Source organism: Asterias amurensis, chromosome 18 (assembly GCF_032118995.1).
Source record: "Asterias amurensis chromosome 18, ASM3211899v1".
In the NCBI taxonomy this organism is placed as follows: Eukaryota; Metazoa; Echinodermata; class Asteroidea; order Forcipulatida; family Asteriidae; genus Asterias; species Asterias amurensis.
Window position 1 is genome coordinate 2,464,844 of NC_092665.1, and position 18,930 is coordinate 2,483,773.

At 38.9% G+C, this 18,930-nt stretch overlaps 1 protein-coding gene across 2 annotated transcripts in view; it reads right to left on the minus strand.

Moving 5' to 3' along the window:
- Window positions 1–1,936: 1,936 nt before the first annotated feature.
- The window catches only part of LOC139950251 (neuronal acetylcholine receptor subunit alpha-10-like), a 68,204-nt gene continuing 51,210 nt past the window's right edge, over window positions 1,937–18,930 (minus strand). For both annotated transcript variants that reach the window (XM_071948866.1, XM_071948865.1), the window contains 4 exons: window positions 5,913–5,957; window positions 5,444–5,553; window positions 4,453–5,000; window positions 1,937–3,818 (listed from right to left, as the gene is read on the minus strand). In XM_071948866.1, the coding sequence (XP_071804967.1) occupies window positions 3,154–3,818; window positions 4,453–5,000; window positions 5,444–5,553; window positions 5,913–5,957 (1,368 nt within the window). In that variant the 3' untranslated portion in view covers window positions 1,937–3,153. The remainder of the gene's footprint in view (window positions 3,819–4,452; window positions 5,001–5,443; window positions 5,554–5,912; window positions 5,958–18,930) is intronic.

Sequence of the window (18,930 nt, forward strand, 5' to 3'; positions counted from 1 at the left end):
ACTAAAAATTGCACGGGTTTCATTTTACGTCGCGAACTAACACGATCGGCCATTTATGGGAGTCAAATTTTTGACTCCCATAAATGGCCGACCGTGTTAGTCGACGAGGTAAAACGAAAACCACGCAATTTCGTGGCATATTTGTGTAGATCATTGTATTCTACTTTTACAACATCTTTCTAACCATATCGATTTTATAACAAACTGTTACAGAACGCTTTTCAATGACCAACTCGACCGATCAAAGGCAACGTGTTCCTTTAAGGCCTACACCCGTCAATGAACGACATTAAAACAACACGTCAGTATTTAGTTATTAAAATGGTTCTTGATTAAAAACGGCGGTGATACATTACTTGTATGGCTATTCAAATTGAAATTCTAGATTTGATTCAATGCACTGCATAATTATTGTAATACCTATCGATATATCTACCCTCTCTTTTGTTGCTTATCCGACTTTAGTCTCTTTATTTTTAAAGTCAAGTCTTGAGATAAATTCTACTCTGTGCATAGGGTACGTAAACTTGGTCTTCGGGAGCAAAACTTTGGTTCTTGTATCAGTTTAGCGTACGAGAATGTCGCTAACACAATACTTACAATAGATACTTGAAGAGGGGGCTCCAAAGTCAAAATTAAGTTTTGTGATCCACTCATTTTCCAATAGAGTCCTTACGACGAGTATAAAGTGGGAAAATTAAAAGTCTCATGTTAAACTGATGTATAAATACAACTGTGTTTGATAAACCATTCACGCAATTTTGGCCAGAGGCCAAAAAACATTCGATCACATTTCAAATACATTGGATTGTCTTCCTTTGACCTCGGTGAGGGCGCTGTTTGGACTTTGACGACATAGACCTTGTCGCAAACATCCATTGCGCAAGCGCAAACTGTTGAATGGGGTGCATGCTGGTCTAGCTAGTGATCAAACTTAATCATTGGTTTCCTGCGTGGTGTATTCATAACAAGTTTCAAGGCAAAAACCTATAGAGATACCGTTTTTCAATAATTGCATTTTAATCGATAAACTTAAAAAGCTCTGGTTAACCCCTCAAACAGATTTTCACTTTTCATGGACACATCATCAGTAGTGTGAGTACACAAAATTAGCCACACCTTTATTTATTTTTAAAGTAATATTTTGTACATTAAACTAAAGTTGTCATCGACTTATAAGTATTTGTATTGTGAGATTACATGAAACACAAAAAGCGCTTGCATAATTTTAATTGAAACACCGTTTCACTCAACAGTTAGTAGACAAACTGAAAGTGTTTTTTTGAGTCATCACGAGAAAATACCGATTTACTTTGTACTAGACTTTTAAAAACAGTTTTAATATACTTCAAGCAAACATTTACTCTCAGAAATGTTAATCCCTTGTAACTTGCAAAGATTGACCTGATTAAATAGTGTTAGATTAAGTTAACTACAGTGGTATGAATAAAATTGCGCATTTCTCTTCAGATTATGAAGGTCTCAAAGAGAAATTGCTCATTTTCCTTCCGCGTGTCTCAAAGTGCCATACGGGATTGACCATCAACCATTCCTCCACATGACCCTTTTATCACAATACCGTACTCAAACCAAACTTCTTTTCGAGCCTCACCCGCCATGGGGTCGATTTAAACCTTCACATTTTTCTTGTGTGTTCCTTACGTCAAACATAAACAAGTTTAATTGTATACTGATACTTTTTGTTGACATTATTTTTCGCCACTATGATTACCAGATACAAATTACAGACAGAGGGCGCTATATCAGAATGACAGTGAGTTGATACGTCGTCTACAATGTGTGCTGGTTTCTATGGATCTGACTTTTGTTGCACCTGTACTAAGTGGATTACGAAGAGGGCATGGAGATATCATCCCTGGAAAAAAGTTGAAACATGCAGCTACAGTGCGATGCTTTCCTGGGATCACGGAGTGGAGGAAATGGTAAGAAAAAATGCACAATCCGTTGAGGAACATTATGTTAATTCCTGTTATGCTCAGTAAACAAACGTGGTGTGGCGGGCAGGAGATTCTGCCCTCTATGCCCGCCAGTGCTTGGTTTTATACAGCGCAAAATGAGCTTAGTGTGTGTACGAAGTATGTCCATGTGTTCCTTACCTTGGAATCGATACATTGATTTGATGTATTTTTTTCCCAAGCAAAAATGGCAGTTGGGGAATATTGTCAAAATGGACACGTTACCCCTGTGTATCTCGGACAGGCGACCCGCTCTTTTCGTTACCACGACGATTGCATGCGTGCGCGCTGTGGCTATGTTGATTGCTAAAGTTTACTAATATTGTGAGTGAAGTTCTTCAAACTCAATATTCCCAATGTATTGCGGGCTTTTACGTCGGCACTACAACGACAGGCAGTGATATCATTTTCCAAAGCCTTATCACCTTTCACAAACTTCATCACCCTAAATTTAACCGTTTAGTTTAACTGTTTTGAAAGGTTCTGCAAGCTTTAGCCCTTGCGTATCGTGTACGCGCACATGCGTACGCGCCCATGCGTACGCGCACATGCGTACAACGAGCAAGTCCGTAAATTTTCACTGACACGAAATAACATTATTTTGTAGCAACAGATGTAACAGTGAATATTTGAGTGTAGTGGAGCAACATTAATATTCATATTCACATTTATAGTAGCCTCCAGTTGTCAGGGAGTTTTGCATAATTAGATTACCCTAAACATCTTTGTGATCAGCGCACCATAATATAGTTATTTATGCCATTTTTCTCGTGTACGTTTTTTCTTTAATGTACAAAATACACCGTTCCACACTTTCACTAATTGAACAGCTTTATCACAGAGTCCGGCCGTGTGAAAATGTCACAGACTGTATACGTAGAGTCCAGTTTGTCAGTTGGTCGCATTCGATTGCTCTGATTTTCTGATTTTTAGCTGGTGTTTAACAAACAGGGGGTGATTACATGGTCAGATACGCTGAGCACCACCGTGATTGGTTGTTGTTAGTTAACCTCCAAGTCTGTCTTTGTCAACGGCCAGCAGGTCATTTCATTTTGTCTACGTCTTTCCGTAATACCACACACTACAATAAGTATGTTAACATTCCCTTGATGATGATAATTATAAATTCTCATATACGAGGAAGAGTGGTCATCCGCCCTCAACGGTCGACATCAGATCACGCTTCAGTATTTAACGCAGCATCCATTTCAGCTTCGCTTTTTTCCTCCGGTGGCACTTTATCTGGAGATCTTTGTAAGAGAAGAATTAATGCAGTGGCCGTCGTGCACATGACAAAGATAATGAGGAGGACCCGGTCCATGACCTGGGCAACCTTGGCCCAGTCCGATTTCAGCTGCTGCTGTTTCTCCTTCCTCTTCTGTAAGTTCTTCATGTGCTTTAAAATGGCGTCAACACTCCGCTCGAGCTTCAACAGCCGCCTTTCACTGCCGTCGTACTCGCCGCTACGCCCCACGTGCTGATCCATCGACTCATCCATGAGAATCTCGTGCTCTGGGTAGGAAGTGTGAAGGTTGGCACTGAACCTGACGTTGCGTCCGCCGTTGCAACTTGGCGGCTGATGGTTTACTACATTGGAGCCATGCGTGGCTGAGTTCACCATCTTATACTTGAGCTCGTGAGACTCCTGAGTAGTCTTTGCCTTCTTTTTGTTTGGGCACGGCCCCACTAGACAAATCCCTGCCAGATAATCAAATGTTATCCTGCGGAGGAGGCGAGGTACTTCCCGACCGTTCATACCTCCTCTTTCGTTCACATTCAGAACGAAAACGTTCATGGCAGTTGATATTGAAATCAAAAACATAGTGGCGGCGTAATACTGGCCTGAAATGAAAAGAAACAATTGTTAAGAAGGTTAAAAGGGTGATGCTTGGTATAAGTTTTCCGGATAACCCGATTGAATTATCTTCGACACTAGAATGAGAAGCCCATCATTGGGTCCACTAGAAACTACGAATTTGTGTGTGCATTCTGCTTAGGCTTCGCCAACAGCCACGTTATTCAAACACATTAATACATAAGAAGAAACAAAACCAGTGAGTGACATTATGGTTTCCTAATGTACCCCTTGTAGGCCTGTAAGCCTCGTATTTGAAAAAGCTAGGGCTCAAAGGCATTTTCTATTCGGTAAAGGGCACCCTATGAGGAATTGTAAATTTTGGCTGGAGCATTTCAAGGGCTGGAGCATTTCAAGGGCACCACCAAGGCAATGACCAGGGATGTGGGGGGCAATCGCCTTCGTGGCCTCCGAGAAGTTTCAGGCATGCCCTTGTTGCCCCTGCTCTACGTGAATTGATGTCATTGTGATCATTACTGGAATGGGTGGGTTAGAATGGGTGGATTGGAATGGGTGGATTGGAATCGAATGGGTGGATCGGAATGGGTGGATCGGAATGGGTGGATCGGAATGGGTGGATTGTAATAGGTGAATTGGAATGGGTGGATTGTGCAATCTTACCAATTAGAGGAACCTCCTCAGATGTTCTCGGCATCATTTCAGCCACAAGCAGAAGAAACACCGTCAAAGACAGGATGAGTGTTATGCTAAGCGATACCTTCACCACTCCTACGTCATACGGCATGAAAAATCCCAACATGGCCAACGAAGACAGTAATATACACGGCATGATAAGGTTATAGATGTAGTACAATGGTTTTCTTTGCAGTCCAAAATAGAAAGTTACGTCATGGTACTCTTCTGGACAGCATTCGTATTTAATACGATGACGTCGCACCACGGCGTATGTCAAGTTCCACTGTTCGTTGGGTATATAACCAGACAGGTCTGCGTCGCTGATGACCTTGTCCAAGCTCATCTGGAAGCTGTTGTATGTCCATGATCCAAACTTCATGGTACACTCCTGGTAATCGAATGGGAAGTATTTGACATCTATCTTGCACGTACTTTTGAGGAGGCAAGGCTTCGACCAGAGATCGACTTGTGTGTTGTGGTTGACCAAAGCGTTCGAGGTTCTGCTAGTTGATACGTAGTCATTCGAATCGGCACTTTAAGGGGAAAACAAGAACAAAAGAAGTATATTGGAACAATTATTATTCGTCGTAACCAACACTTTATGCTTCTATGCTTTAAAGAGTATGACAAATCGGTTTACGTTCAGGGATGTATGCAGGAAGATTTAGGTAAACATTTGTGTGATTGTAAGTTATGATTGGGCTACATTAAACTCTTACCAAGCTAAAGACCAAACCTGTAGTATTTGTTAGGCGCTTATAATACACAAAATTTCTGGTTAGACTAACTGGAGACTTTAGAACGATAGGTGGCAGCAGACTTACCAGGTGATATTGTTTACGTAGATGAGTATGCGCATATTTTCTGAGAACAATTGATTTATCTGGTAATTTTGCTGCCACCTAGCGTTCCAAAAGCCCCTCATTGCCATTTCAATAGTCAGCTAGTAGCTAGTATAATTTACATGAACACTCACTTGTCATAGAGAGTAATATCAGGTACCCAAAGCTCAGTGGCAGGTATTCTGATGATTTCGATTCCACCATAATCGTCTGGGTCCCAACTCATCTTCTCGTCGTACCAATGCTGTAAATATAAGCAAGAAAGAGTCACACACCGTTACAGGCCTCTGTATGCTTCGTTTTTTGAAAGAGCAAGGGCACTAAGGCATGTTCTCCTATGGTAAAGGGCATCCTATGGGGACTTGTAAATTTCTACTAGAACATTTCAATGGCACCAAGGCAATGACCAGGGGCATGGACGCCCCTTCGTTGATTCCAGATACTACTTGATAGGCTGTTGTATCATCACTGTGGTGATTTACTTCTCATTTTCTGTGATACTCTTTCGACGAAAGGTGCTTGCTCAATTGCTTGTTTCCAGTAAAAAAAAGAGCGATATTTTCGCTGAGAAAACGAAACTTCTGTACTTGTTATTGAACTCACCTGCTCTATCCAAACGTTGGTCGTCAGAATCTGATTTCGCTCATCCTGCAAAACACACAAAACGTAAAGAGTAAATAAACAAATTCGCAAAAAATGATTTAATTACACTGCATGCTTTGGCTGTGTATTGAATAAGACGATCCCGCGTAAACATCTTAAACTTACATGGAACAGTTGAGATTGCGAACCAGTTGGGTCATCTTGTAGTGTCGGGAGACTCAAATTAAAGCAGAACGCCACCAATAGTTTGAGGTGGGTCAGGGGAGAACGTAAACAAGGACTCATTTTATTTCTATGAAGATACCATTTTCTACATCTAGGGTTTAAACCCATGTTCCACTTGTGCCAGGCAATTACCCCCCCCCCACCAGCATCAAGTGACCATGAAACATGATTAGGGCACAGCCTTACGGCAATACATGTACCAATTTTAAAGAGCCGGTGGCATTATACACTGCCCACCCCTCCCCTAGATACAATATTAACTGAAACATACTGGAAGCTTTTGACGTTGAACTGCTTTATTCCTCTTACACAGCCAACGTAGGTGGCAACCATAACTGGAACCAGTGTGTAAATCGAAAGGCGTGGGATTTCATTAGGCAATTGACGTCACGGATGTTTAGGAACTGGGAAGATTCGGGAGTTATAAATATTCATGATGTTCTGGATGGGATTCTCAGATTAAAGTTGGTTAAGTATTGGATTATTGACTTTATTCCGGAGTGCTGATGGAGCAGTGCCCTATTCATATGGCCAACGCACCTGCTTTAACAGCAAGTGGTTTTCAATATGTAACAACAACTCATTGAAATGCTCTGCTACACAAGTGACCATGACTCTATCATATAAGCTGCTTCCTATATTATACACATCCAACAGCGCAAGCGCGATTCACAAGATGAATAGGAAACAAGACAAACAATATTTTTGTTAAGTTTTAGAAATAATGGGAGGAACACCCCAAAGTGGAGGAGGGGAACTTTCTCATTTGGCATCCTTTGGGTCAGAGGCGGGATTCGAACCGCAGGCAAAAACCCACAGAAGTAAAATGCTTTTGAATTGGTCAGCTACATCCCGGACTTGTAGGAGAGGAGGTAAACGATACGTTTTTGAGAATCAGGTGTTTCAGACAGATCTGTATTAAAAGCTAATGTATACGGGCGTTTTAGCAAGCCCTCCATTAAGATAGTAATAGGTCCTTGGGGGTAACACCATGGTTGTGGTTTACATGTACAGACGTTCGAAGAGCACAAACGCACATTTTGCTTTAAAGCATGTAACTTGTATATCATGTTTACATTATCAACATGTCCCATAAATTGAGGAGTCGTCTGAAGTTCCAGTCATCTGGAAATCCCCGTTTTCGGGAAAGTGACTTGCTGCAGCCAGCGAGGGATGCAAACAAGTCAATATAGGAAAACAGAAAACAAACAGATGTGAAGATTCTGCTCTTTACAAACTCAAAAGTCGGGTGCCTTTCAACCTCCTTAAGAATCTGATAATGGATACTTGACTAAAAACAGGAACATGTTCAGTGATCGCCATACACGATCGATGATGACACTTGTACAAAACAAGGCCCGGCATTTGGGCACCGACGAAACTGCTTGAGGTTTGGACCAGAGGGAGTAGGACGAGTGTTGCCTTTTTACCATGCTATACGTCGGGGGAAACACATGAGTGATACTGCGGCAAACAGCAATAAAGGCATCATGTGTTGTCTATAGTGAAGAATCAGTTGGGCATTTTGTAGTGAATGGCACAGTTATAGAGGGGAAGGTTCTGCCTTAGTTTTTATCAACATAAGTAACAAAATAACGCATAATGTAACAAGGACGTGCAGTTAGTCCAAGCTGCCACCAATCCTTTTTTATAACCAAAATTACATTGTGATGATATAGTTTTTATAACATTATGTAATATATAAAACTTGACACTGACAATGTAGTGTTTTAGGGCATAGGCCTAATCCATAAATTTGTTATCCTATCATTATGCAACTATCCCAAACGATATAATAATCGACTTGATTCCAATCAGCTACTGTCGTTAAATTTTTCCCCGTTGAGCCATTTTCATTATAACCTGAACTGTTTTGAGCAACTTTCGCTTAGCTAAAAGCCATGTTCAGCAGGCGCACTTAAATCTCGTCGAGAAAAGAAGATTTCTTCCGCGCGGAAGGAGCGCAGGTACTTCGGTACACTAAACATGAAAAGGTAGTAACTTCCTCCCAATTCACATAAGGCTTCATAATCACCAAGCAACAAGGGAAAACCGCGGTAGAAAAGGTATCCAAAGTTCACTGCTCGTTTTTCCAGCATCATTCTCACAAAGCGAAAATCCCGTCTCACCCGGGATTTATAATTTTGATTTTATCCCTTCGTCTGAAATTCCAGAGCCACTAAAGACCGCTGCACCCACGGGTGAAATGATATTACAGAAAGAAAAAAGTAATTTGTCGCCTGAGCCGAAGCAGGGGGAATTCGCGATACCGTTGGTTTAATTCAATACGGGATATCAATCACCAAGGGGTTTATAACGGGATAGTCGTTCACCGTCCTTTTGAACAAAAGTTGGGGTTGAAGTGGTGTGGTGAAGCTGACATTCCACGTAAAACGGATTCAAAAGATGGCTCTTTGAAAGGCAAAGTATCCTTTGGTTGTGGAACCGTTCGTTTGTTTTATTCATATAAAAATACAATAAAACTAACCTGTAAATAGTGATATTTTTTCTCTTCTTTTTTCCCCCCGAAAATCTGGAGCATTCATGTCCACGCAGGAAGAAGAATCCTTAAAGTATTATGAATATCTGAGAAACGCTTCTCAGACTGAAAAGTGTTTGAATTAAATCAGATTCAATTAAATAAACATTTTATTATTATGATGGCACAGTTAAAAAGACACATTGCTTTATGAAGGGAATTGTAACAAAAAAACATTATGAACAGCGCGTGCCTCACATCACCAAGTACTATTGTGGTCATTATCTTTTGGAGTCATTACCAAACCCTCCCTTTAAAGTGACAAATTATGAGCAGGGGATCTGTTAGACAGAGAAACCACCTTTTCAACTCAAACAAAATCTGACGAAGCAAGATGTTTGTTCATTTGAACCGCCGTGTAGTTGGTTTTCTGTTTGTTTCCTTAGCCACAAGGTTGGCATATTACTTTTCCGTTATGAGCTCATCACGATGGTAATAAATGTGTGTGTTTTCCGTTCAATTTATGGTGATATGTTTCTCCTGGGACATTGAAAGTGGCAGGCAGAGTTTTATTTTAAATGTCACATATCTTATACATTAATGAAACGCATTAGTCGTGCCTGTTCCAACACAGGGATGCCCTAAATACTTAACCTAATTTTTGAGGCATTTCCACCGATAGGAAAAAAGAAGAGAAAAGAAACTTGCACTTCTGTAATGAATAAACGTACCCTTCGTTGGTAAAAAAGATAAAACCGTAGGCAAAATTACAAATATAAGAAAGTTATCTTGATTTGAACGGAGTTGACTGGCCATTCAAACTGTTTTCATGTATATATTTGTTTTTCCCCCTCCACGGTAACAAGATCCCTACGCAATTTCTCCAACTGTGTTCCCAAGAAAATGATGTATGCACTGTTTGTATTCGGTACACACATCTTCAGCGGATCTTTGTTGATACATCATGGTTTAACGTAGTGGATGAGTTTGACCTACTGTGATGAAGAACAAACAGTGTATAGTTACCGAAAATCAGGAAATTGGCTGTAATCTAAAGCAACCAGTGTCCCACGTCTGGAAAATGTAGTTCTATTTGAAATTAAACCATTGTGTAATTGGGGATATCCAAAACCAGCGCTGGTGATTATAAAACAGTTTCCATTTCCATCAGACCTGTGTATCATTTTGATGTGAAAACGGATATTTAACAAATTGTCTTGTGAACATCTTGACGCATGACACTCATATCAAAAACCCAAACGAACAGTACTGAGCAGTGACAGTAAATTTAGTTTAATATCGGCCATTGTAGATTCACATACATGGGTTTTTACAGTGAATGTCAATGTTGATTTTCTTCGATTATGGTAACTCAAATAGGTATGTCAGTGAAAGTCGACCTTGTACATCGATATTGGTTACTGGTCATAACTATAGGTTTATACCGTGAATGTATTCGTACATCGATATTGGATATTGGACATCACATTCATATTATGTTTATACATAGTGAATATCTAAACATTTGATGAACATTTGTTGTCGAACAGCTGTTCCAAGGAACGTCAAATTCTCAGTTTCATTTCTAGACACAAGTTCAAATAACAGCAGTTTTGATTTATGACTTCATCTTCCTGACAAAAACGAGATAATTTATGGGACAAAACAGAAACTCAAGCAGGAGATCGCAATTAACCATAGCGACAATTTTGCTTAATTTCAAGACAGTCTCAGATTGCTTCATAAATCAATCGGTATTGCATTGGCTGTGGCTAGAGGCTAACCACTACTGAAATAAGTTGATCGTTTCAACCGCTCAGCAGCCACAGCTATAGCCGTTTATTTCTTATACGCACACGTTTTATTGCTGAAATAAAAAAACCCAAATGTTAAGCACTGAAAACAGCGCCATCTATCGGCATCAAATACTCAGTCATACAAATTATTTGTTTCCGAAAATGCAAAAGAGCGCAGACAAAAATGAAGAGGAAGTTGAACGAGCCACTGGGTTGATATTCAATATCACAAACTTGAAATATCCAAATGTGATTCAACTGTTCTATTCGGTTACTAAAAACATGTCCTTAACAGCAGGCAACAGAAAGTATGTCATGATTTGTAAGAAGAGAACAACATACCCACGATACTGAAATGTACGTCAGGTTTCTTTAATTCAAATCCATTAGTTCATTGGAAATAAATACATTTGAGGCTGACCGACATTTTATTTTCTTAACTTTAATTCACATCTATTATAGTTCTTTAAAAAGAAATGCACTTAGCTTCACAGACATTTTATTTTCTTAAGTGCCGGCTGCCTTTAAATGATTTGTGTTATCTGTTCAAGGACAGACGAGGCAAACAAACATACATGACATGTTTCTATAGATGTCCAAGGCTACATTGCATTGAATCAGTTATTTTGATGTCTAAATGATCAATGGCATATGGCATTAATCCATGAAATTGTTTTGCATTACACTTAAGGATGTGCAATTAGAATCGTTATAAATGGAATTGAAGAAGATTTGACAACATGAAATAACAAATCAGCCAGCAATTAAATCTTAGATGGGTATTTCTTTTCGTATAAACATGCCATCAAAACTGCCCATTCAAAATCAGAATGGTCTTTCTTTATTACTTTTAGTATAATAACTGTAAAATAACGTGGGAATCTGCTCAAGATGAAGCATGTACCATTATTTGACACTCTTCTCTATGACAAAAATTGTCTAAATATAAAATATGTTTTACACCAAGCAACCGTTTCCGAATAATATAGTTTTCCCAAAGTGGTTTTCCCATGACAAAACTGTTATGTAATTGTAGTAGGTTGTCTATACGTTATCCATTAAAAAATATAAATAGTGAAGAAGAAGGAAAACAAAAAACTGTTTTAAATCTTTGTAATAATGCATCTAACAACTATTATGAGAAATTATTAATGCATTATATAAATGTGCAGAAAAATTATTCATGCACACATTGTTTATTTCGATGCGACTCAAGACAAAGCACGCACATTAGTGTGACTATGCAGAAAATCAATGAATGTATTTATATCATGGCAACAAATTTATTCACTGTTCCACAAAACACTGTGAAACCTTGACCCGTGTATACCACCCCATCCCAAAGCATATTAACTAGCCGTCTAGCCTCTGTCATCTGCTGTTAATGTCTGAATTCATGAATTAATACAAGCTTAAACCATTAATTAAATTTAGTGTCATTAGCAACGATGGGGTCACCCAAGGTTTCCCAACCGTTGATGTTTTAGACCGTGGTTGGGCTATGAAACCCTAGGGGCCGTGGACTCTAAGACGACCGAAGCGATTAAAGCAAATGCACGTAAACAGGTAGCCCCAGGTACTTCATATAAATATCATTTCAGTTGAGGATGTTGTACGACTGTATAACTAGCTTTAAATGATCTGTACACACCGTCGGTCATATTATTAAGAGATAATCACAAGGGGGTGAAATTGTTATCACCAAAAAGACCATGAATTAATCATGTAGCTATTCTGCAAATCAGAGTGCTACGCCTTCTAGAGCAAAGATACACCATATTTTCAAAACATACCAGATAAGTCCGTCACCAGATCCACTAAATTATATAAATATATAGGGTCTGGAAACATCAGGTCATGAACTATTTTTGCATAAGTTATATAATAACCATCAGGGTCGTGTGATTTTAAGTAATTATTCCCAACCTGTGATCTAAAAGGTAAAAAAGTTCACTAGTAACACAAACATAAAGGGAACAAACTAACATGGAGCGATAATTACAGGCGAAAAAAAGGATACCTAACGTCCGTGTATAAGAAGTATCATCATTTTAAGCTGTTACGTTGTCGCCGTAGACTTCCTTCAGCCTTTCAGTCGCGCCCGACAATGTCTTCGATCCGAAACGGTATACTATAGAGCAGCGGAATGGCCAGCGGTCCGATCTGGTCACTACAAACAAATCCTGGATTAACGGCTAAGCCAATTATATTGACGAACACGGCTTTTAAATTTTTTCAAATTGATGGCCTGTGGCGAGAGAGACCCAAACCCCTTTTAAGACAGACACATGACTCCAACGTTTGGCGGTCAGCTTTCTAAAATCATTTAGATACTCTATCCACTTTATCGAATAAGCTAAACTTAGATCTACTCATCTTCCCGCCAAAATATATATTTCCTTTAAAGATATCATTGCATTGGTCATCTCTTAAAAAATGGCTCTTACATTTGTGTGTAGTGTGTATAGTTGAAAACAGGCTAAAAATTAAAGCAGAAATTAAACTGCGTCTTATAGACCTTGCTCAAGAAAGATAGCATAGTTTGTGTTATGATTCAAAGAAAATATAGCACACATACCACATTTTACCGTAAACACTCAATACTTTCCCAAGTTACGTGTTGAAAGTTCAACATGCAAATTACTCAGGTGGGATTCGAACCTATACAATTATCGTATTGGTTCAACGAGAGTATAAGACAGCAAAATAGAGCAGCGTTACTATTGTTAGTACCTTATCTTGATTCAATTACAGTAAAGCTTGTTATGTTCTATATAAATTACATATCCTTTTTAAAAGGTGTTAAATTTGCATCGGGGATAAAGAATACTAATTTTGGTTTTACGCTCACACCGATGTGTATACTCAATACTTTTCCGAGTCTGTAAACACAAATCACAGGCATATTACTCGGGTGGGATTCGAACCTACGACCATTGCATTGCTAGAGCACCGACGAGCTAGCCCTGTGTATATTGTCTTGACGCCAAAATAGAGCAGCGTTATTATTGTTTGTGCCTTATCTTGATTCATCGACAGTAAGCTTGTTATACGATCTACCGACATTACATATCCAGTACTGTATCTTTAAAGAATACGATACGTCTGAGGAGCGAACAGTTCGATACACTCAGCACTCTGACGGCTGTCAATGAGTGTCCTCACAGACATAAGACGACGAAGATAAACGATGCAAAGTGGGTTACTGCAAACCCAGGAGGACACTATGCGTGACACGTGGATTTGCCAAGAAATCTTGTTTTGTGGTTTTAAGTTTCTAGACGGGTACGGCTAAGGTATTTCTTCAAACGGATGTATGGGTTTGAAAACATGAGATGGAAACGCAACATGGTGGTATTATAGATGGAAGGGATGCGGGGAAGGATGGGAGGGTGATTCCACACACGTACTCTCAAGGAAACCAATCTTGTTATATATTAAATATGGTAATAATTTTATCAAATCAATATGATTTTGATATCACGGTGGCTAACACAAAATTTGGATTCGTTTAAAGAGGACCATCGGCATTGGTTTTCATATAATATTGTTAGAAGAGACACGAAAGAGGGTCTCCAATCGGTATCCTGCGTTACAGGGCCCGGCAGGTAAGCCAAGGCTTAATGCGGATATCCCTCTTAATGCAAGAATACACGCGAAGTAAAATAAATCTCACTGGCATATCGTGACTGTCTGCAGTTTTCCTTATTTTAAATCAACCTAATTCTCAACCTATATTGTCTGAGTGTTATCTGTCACCATGTGCACATTGTGACAGTATCTTGAAGATTCGTAGGCCTACATGGAAATGAAATGGAAGTTTATACGTCATCAACTCCTGTGTGTGTATTACAATAATAGTTTGTGTGTCCGCGTCATCATCTCTTGTGTATTCCTTGAGAGTATATAAAGTTTATAGACTCGGATTTCTGCCTCGGGGCTGGATCGTCTAAAAGGAAATCTTGTGCGTATACTGAGGGCACATGGATAATTAAAGAAAGCTGATTTATGGCGCCTATATACATTATGGCATCTTAAAGTGTGAGGCTCAGCTGAAAGTCTTTAAGATAGAGCGTCTTTGGAGGGTTGCATCTTCAAAATCCTCTTTAAGTTCCATCTTTAAATTTATCACATTTTAAGAGTTGTTCCTCAAAGAGCAGAAATTGAAAATGGCAAGATATTTTAGAGGGTATAAAATAATACTGAGTTAGCAACTCTACGGAATATCTGTTTGGTGGAATTTTTGCTAGTTTCTTCAAATAAGTATTACGATGAGCTTAGTGATAAGTCTCTGATTAATTAAGATACTAATTTATCAAGTTTTAAAAATCAAAACAGCCATCGTTTTCCTCATTCATAAATGGACATAATTTTTAGAAACGACATATCATTTTGGAGTTTGTTCGAGTCATGCACCAACAGCGGCTCTCATCTAAACGCACGAACAATAACATTAGCACGTTGTAAAGATCCGCATGCTAAGGAAATTGGGGTTATGATTCGTTATTATATCTGGAGCTTAATGCAATGTATTACGTACAGTCTGTGTTTATGCTAAGGGCTAAAGAAAATGTCTGCATCTCATAATGTGATGAGGCACCAGCAATGGGTTTGTATGTAGTTCGGTCTAGAAAACTGAGTATTGCATCCGAGTGAAGACAATCGTCAAAATAAAACTGTATAGAAAAAACTGTGTCATCTTATAATGCTCTAATTAACTTTGTAGAGAAAAGGATGGCTGAAAACGCCACCTAACATTATCATTATAAAATAAGCAACCACTGCTGTTCTCTACAGGGGAATCGACATCGTTGTGGTTTGTCAGTGTAAGGAATAAAATATTATTAACTCGGGAAAATTTGTTTTAACCAAAACACTTTACTGTTATTATCTTTGGCAAAACAACAACAACAACAACAGCAACAACCAAACAAGTAAATAAAAAAACAAAACAAACAAACAATAACATTATATCTGCAAATGAAAGAGACAAGGGAATTGCACTGCTGCATTATGATTTGAAATGGACACCATCACACCGTACCATTAAAACCTAACATTCCCCAAATGCTGATTGAATCTTTGTGTGTGGGCATGATATTTGAAATACCCAATATGCAGGTGCGTAACTGTTCCATTCACACCTCTAAGTTTATCAATAGCTCAATGAATTCCCCAAACTCCTCCCTCGATCCCACGAGAAAAAGGTTGAGTAGTATTCTGTATATACAACTAACCCCAACAGCTGTTCAAAAATGTCACAATAGTTTTAGTGATCAGTCATTTTCAATTTTTCTCTCCTAAAATAAAAAGTGATACCCTACCGAGACTCGCACGCCATGATCCAAATTGCCCCATGCGGCATCTGAGTGACCATAATTGAGTGGTTTAAATTATCCTTATTGGAAATCTCAAAACAATTTTGACTCATGAAATTCATATGATTGGGACGGATAAGGGGTAAAACAACACGAACACTCTAGTTATTCGAAAGGGTTTTGCACTAAAGTCACTTTCCCTGTTAAGTGGATATCCGGCCAATCTGGTGAATTTCAAATTGAAATTTACCGATCCGCATTAAAATGCTGTTGTTGCCACTTAAATCCCGATGCACCTGTGACTTAATGTTATCATACAGGATTGGTTAAGATGAAAACATTGTTTAATTTTAATATGAAAGCTTATACTGATTATGAAGTTCCTACTAGCACCATATTTTTGTCTGCGAAATATTTCCATTTGAATTTTTGAAATGAAGTCATAATAAGTCGAGAAACTTGTATATCTGAAAACCGAATCTGTCAGCGACCCGACGATTTCAGGATGTTGTATATGCATAATATTAAAACCATCACATGTGGGTTTTATTTTTACCGTTAACCGTTAACTTTTTTATCAAATTTTGTATTGTACCCTTTTTATTGTAAATTGTTGCAATTCAGCATGTGGCTGCTTATGACATTTTTAAATAAGCCATTCTATAAAATTCTATAAATCCTATATATAATTGGTGAATGGAAATAATTGTGTATTAATAAAGATGAAGTCTGCAATAAGGCCCAGCTGCAGTATAACTGATTAGATGACTTATCTTTTTTACATTTATTTGCACAATCATCTGATGATTAATATCTTATTTTCTTTCGATATACCTCATTCACTATAGTTGGACTATTAATTTTTGAATTGTTCTAGGGTCCAGATGGTGTCTTGCACCGCCTTTACCTCAGTGGGCCCCCTTGTTCGAATCTAGCCTAAGATCGGAGCATTGTATGTGATTTGGTTATTTGGTCCATACCATAGAGTTATATATAATAACTAGAGGGCGCACGAGTGATTCTTCGTGCACAAACGCCACGGGACCGCAAGATGACAAGCGCATCATTCTGCACGCGCGTTGAATATGAAATACACGTTTAAGGTTTTTTTATTGAACGCTCACGCGATGCTGTTTGTTCAACTTACAAAATGGCCGCACAAACACACGCTGTGAGATAGCTGTTTTGTCAACTTAGAAAATGGCCGCCTGCTCGCATACCGGGGCGCGTATATAGGCCAGTGCGCGCTCTAGTTCTAATATATAACTCTATGGTCCATACCCAGTTGAATTTACGTAGATAAGGTGGCTGAGGCATGTGGTTCTAACTTGTATGCATTACAATAATGTATGGCTATAAAGCATGCTTCAGAAAACATTCGGACCCGGGCTTTTTTAAATGGCCCATGCGTGTGTTTTTCGATTCCTTGTGAACATGGATGAAGAATCACTGACCCCACCCACAAACCGCAGGGTGCACCCAGCATGGCGACCTACAACGAATATCAAAGTAAACATTCGCCACACATCTTCCCATGGGCTTAACAATCGCTGTCTTGTTGTGTTTATCTGTAGTTTAATATTAATTGCTGGTTTTAGCGCTCCTGTGACTAGAGGATATTCATGGATTATGGTCGATTGTAACCCGTCAATGCGGAGTTCAGTCTTTTTATTATCGAATTTATTGGACTAGAGGAATTGAATTTGGAGATACACCTGTTCTCTACTCGAGTTTCATAGGCGGGAGTGAGATGCATTAGTGGTTGTAAGACTTGTGCAGCTACTGCTATCGCACACAGCTAGTGAAAGCGTTTGCGCTTGCAAATATCGTCCATAATTGCACCCGTCTAAAGTATCAAGTTTACTGACGATTTCGGATTTTTTTACGAAATAGTTTTGTTTGACTCAGTGGTCCGTCGTAAACCGGACTACTTAAGCAGGGCATGCACAATGCCTCCAAATCTTTCAACGTGTTGTTTAGCATTACTCTTTGGCTCTTTGAATTAAAGAGTAAATTTGTTCTTGCACAAAAATACCTGTAACAATGATGTAAAGTGAGCACAGAGAATAAACATCAATTTCTTTCCCTTGAATTACAAGGGAAAACGAACAAGATCAAGAACACGTTGACCATGTGGTGGATTTAACCATTGGGGATACTTATTATAGCCTCTACCATTTCACTCGCGGTTACATGTTATAACATCCATTTTGACTTGGTCTATATTCCAAACCTTAACCTTCCAGAACCTGAGCAAAGTTTCAGCTCGACGCGTTTTTGAGTGTTTGCATTCATTTTATAGACAGAAAGAGGGCAAGTGAGCAAGAAAAAAGAAGAAAGAATAACATCTTTTGGCAATATAAAGAAATGGAATGACCTTGGCTATGTTGAACGTGCCTAGCCCAAGGTGTATACATTTTGAAGTCTTATTACTATAGTTATATGTAGACAAAAATTCATTTGGGAAGTTCTGTTGAAGAGTTTCCGCCATTACTATGATGCTGCACCGTCAAAATACAGAACCGGTACTTTATTTGAAAATTTTATAATACACCAGAGGAACAACCTCTCTCGACCGAGAATTAAATTGTTACTTTCTATGCATTACAAATGCCTAACCAATCCATTAGGTTGTCAGATTGGTCTATAAAAACCAATTTGTGTGCAACCAGCTCATCTAAGCAAGATTAAATGACAGTATAATGACATGACTGATGCTCGCAATGGGCACGAATAACCTCAGTAATGGAGTCATGTTTCATAATGATAACGAGTTTAGTGAGCTAGGTTTTGGAGGGAAATGCCATAGCCTTGGCGAAGTGCGCGTGACATCCCAAAATGCACAGTGGGCAGAACGAAACACGCTCCTCTGTGAATTGCTAAAGACACCATTGCAGCACCAATATCAATCAATTATTCATTTTTTGTTTCAATACGTGTATGTTGCACGTTATGAACGAATCACACTGCCGGCCAAATGCGGTACACATCACACACTACAGCGGCAATGGGAAACAACGCCATTTCCATTCATTTGGGCAGCTTACATTAACCTTATGTCCTTAAACACCTTTATATTTTTTAAGACATTTTGTCATACGTGTGTTTTTTTATTGCCTATCGCTCCCTTCGCAAGGAACCTTAGATGATGATATAGATTGACATTTTTTGTTTTGTAATTTGTCCTTTTTTAGTAACAC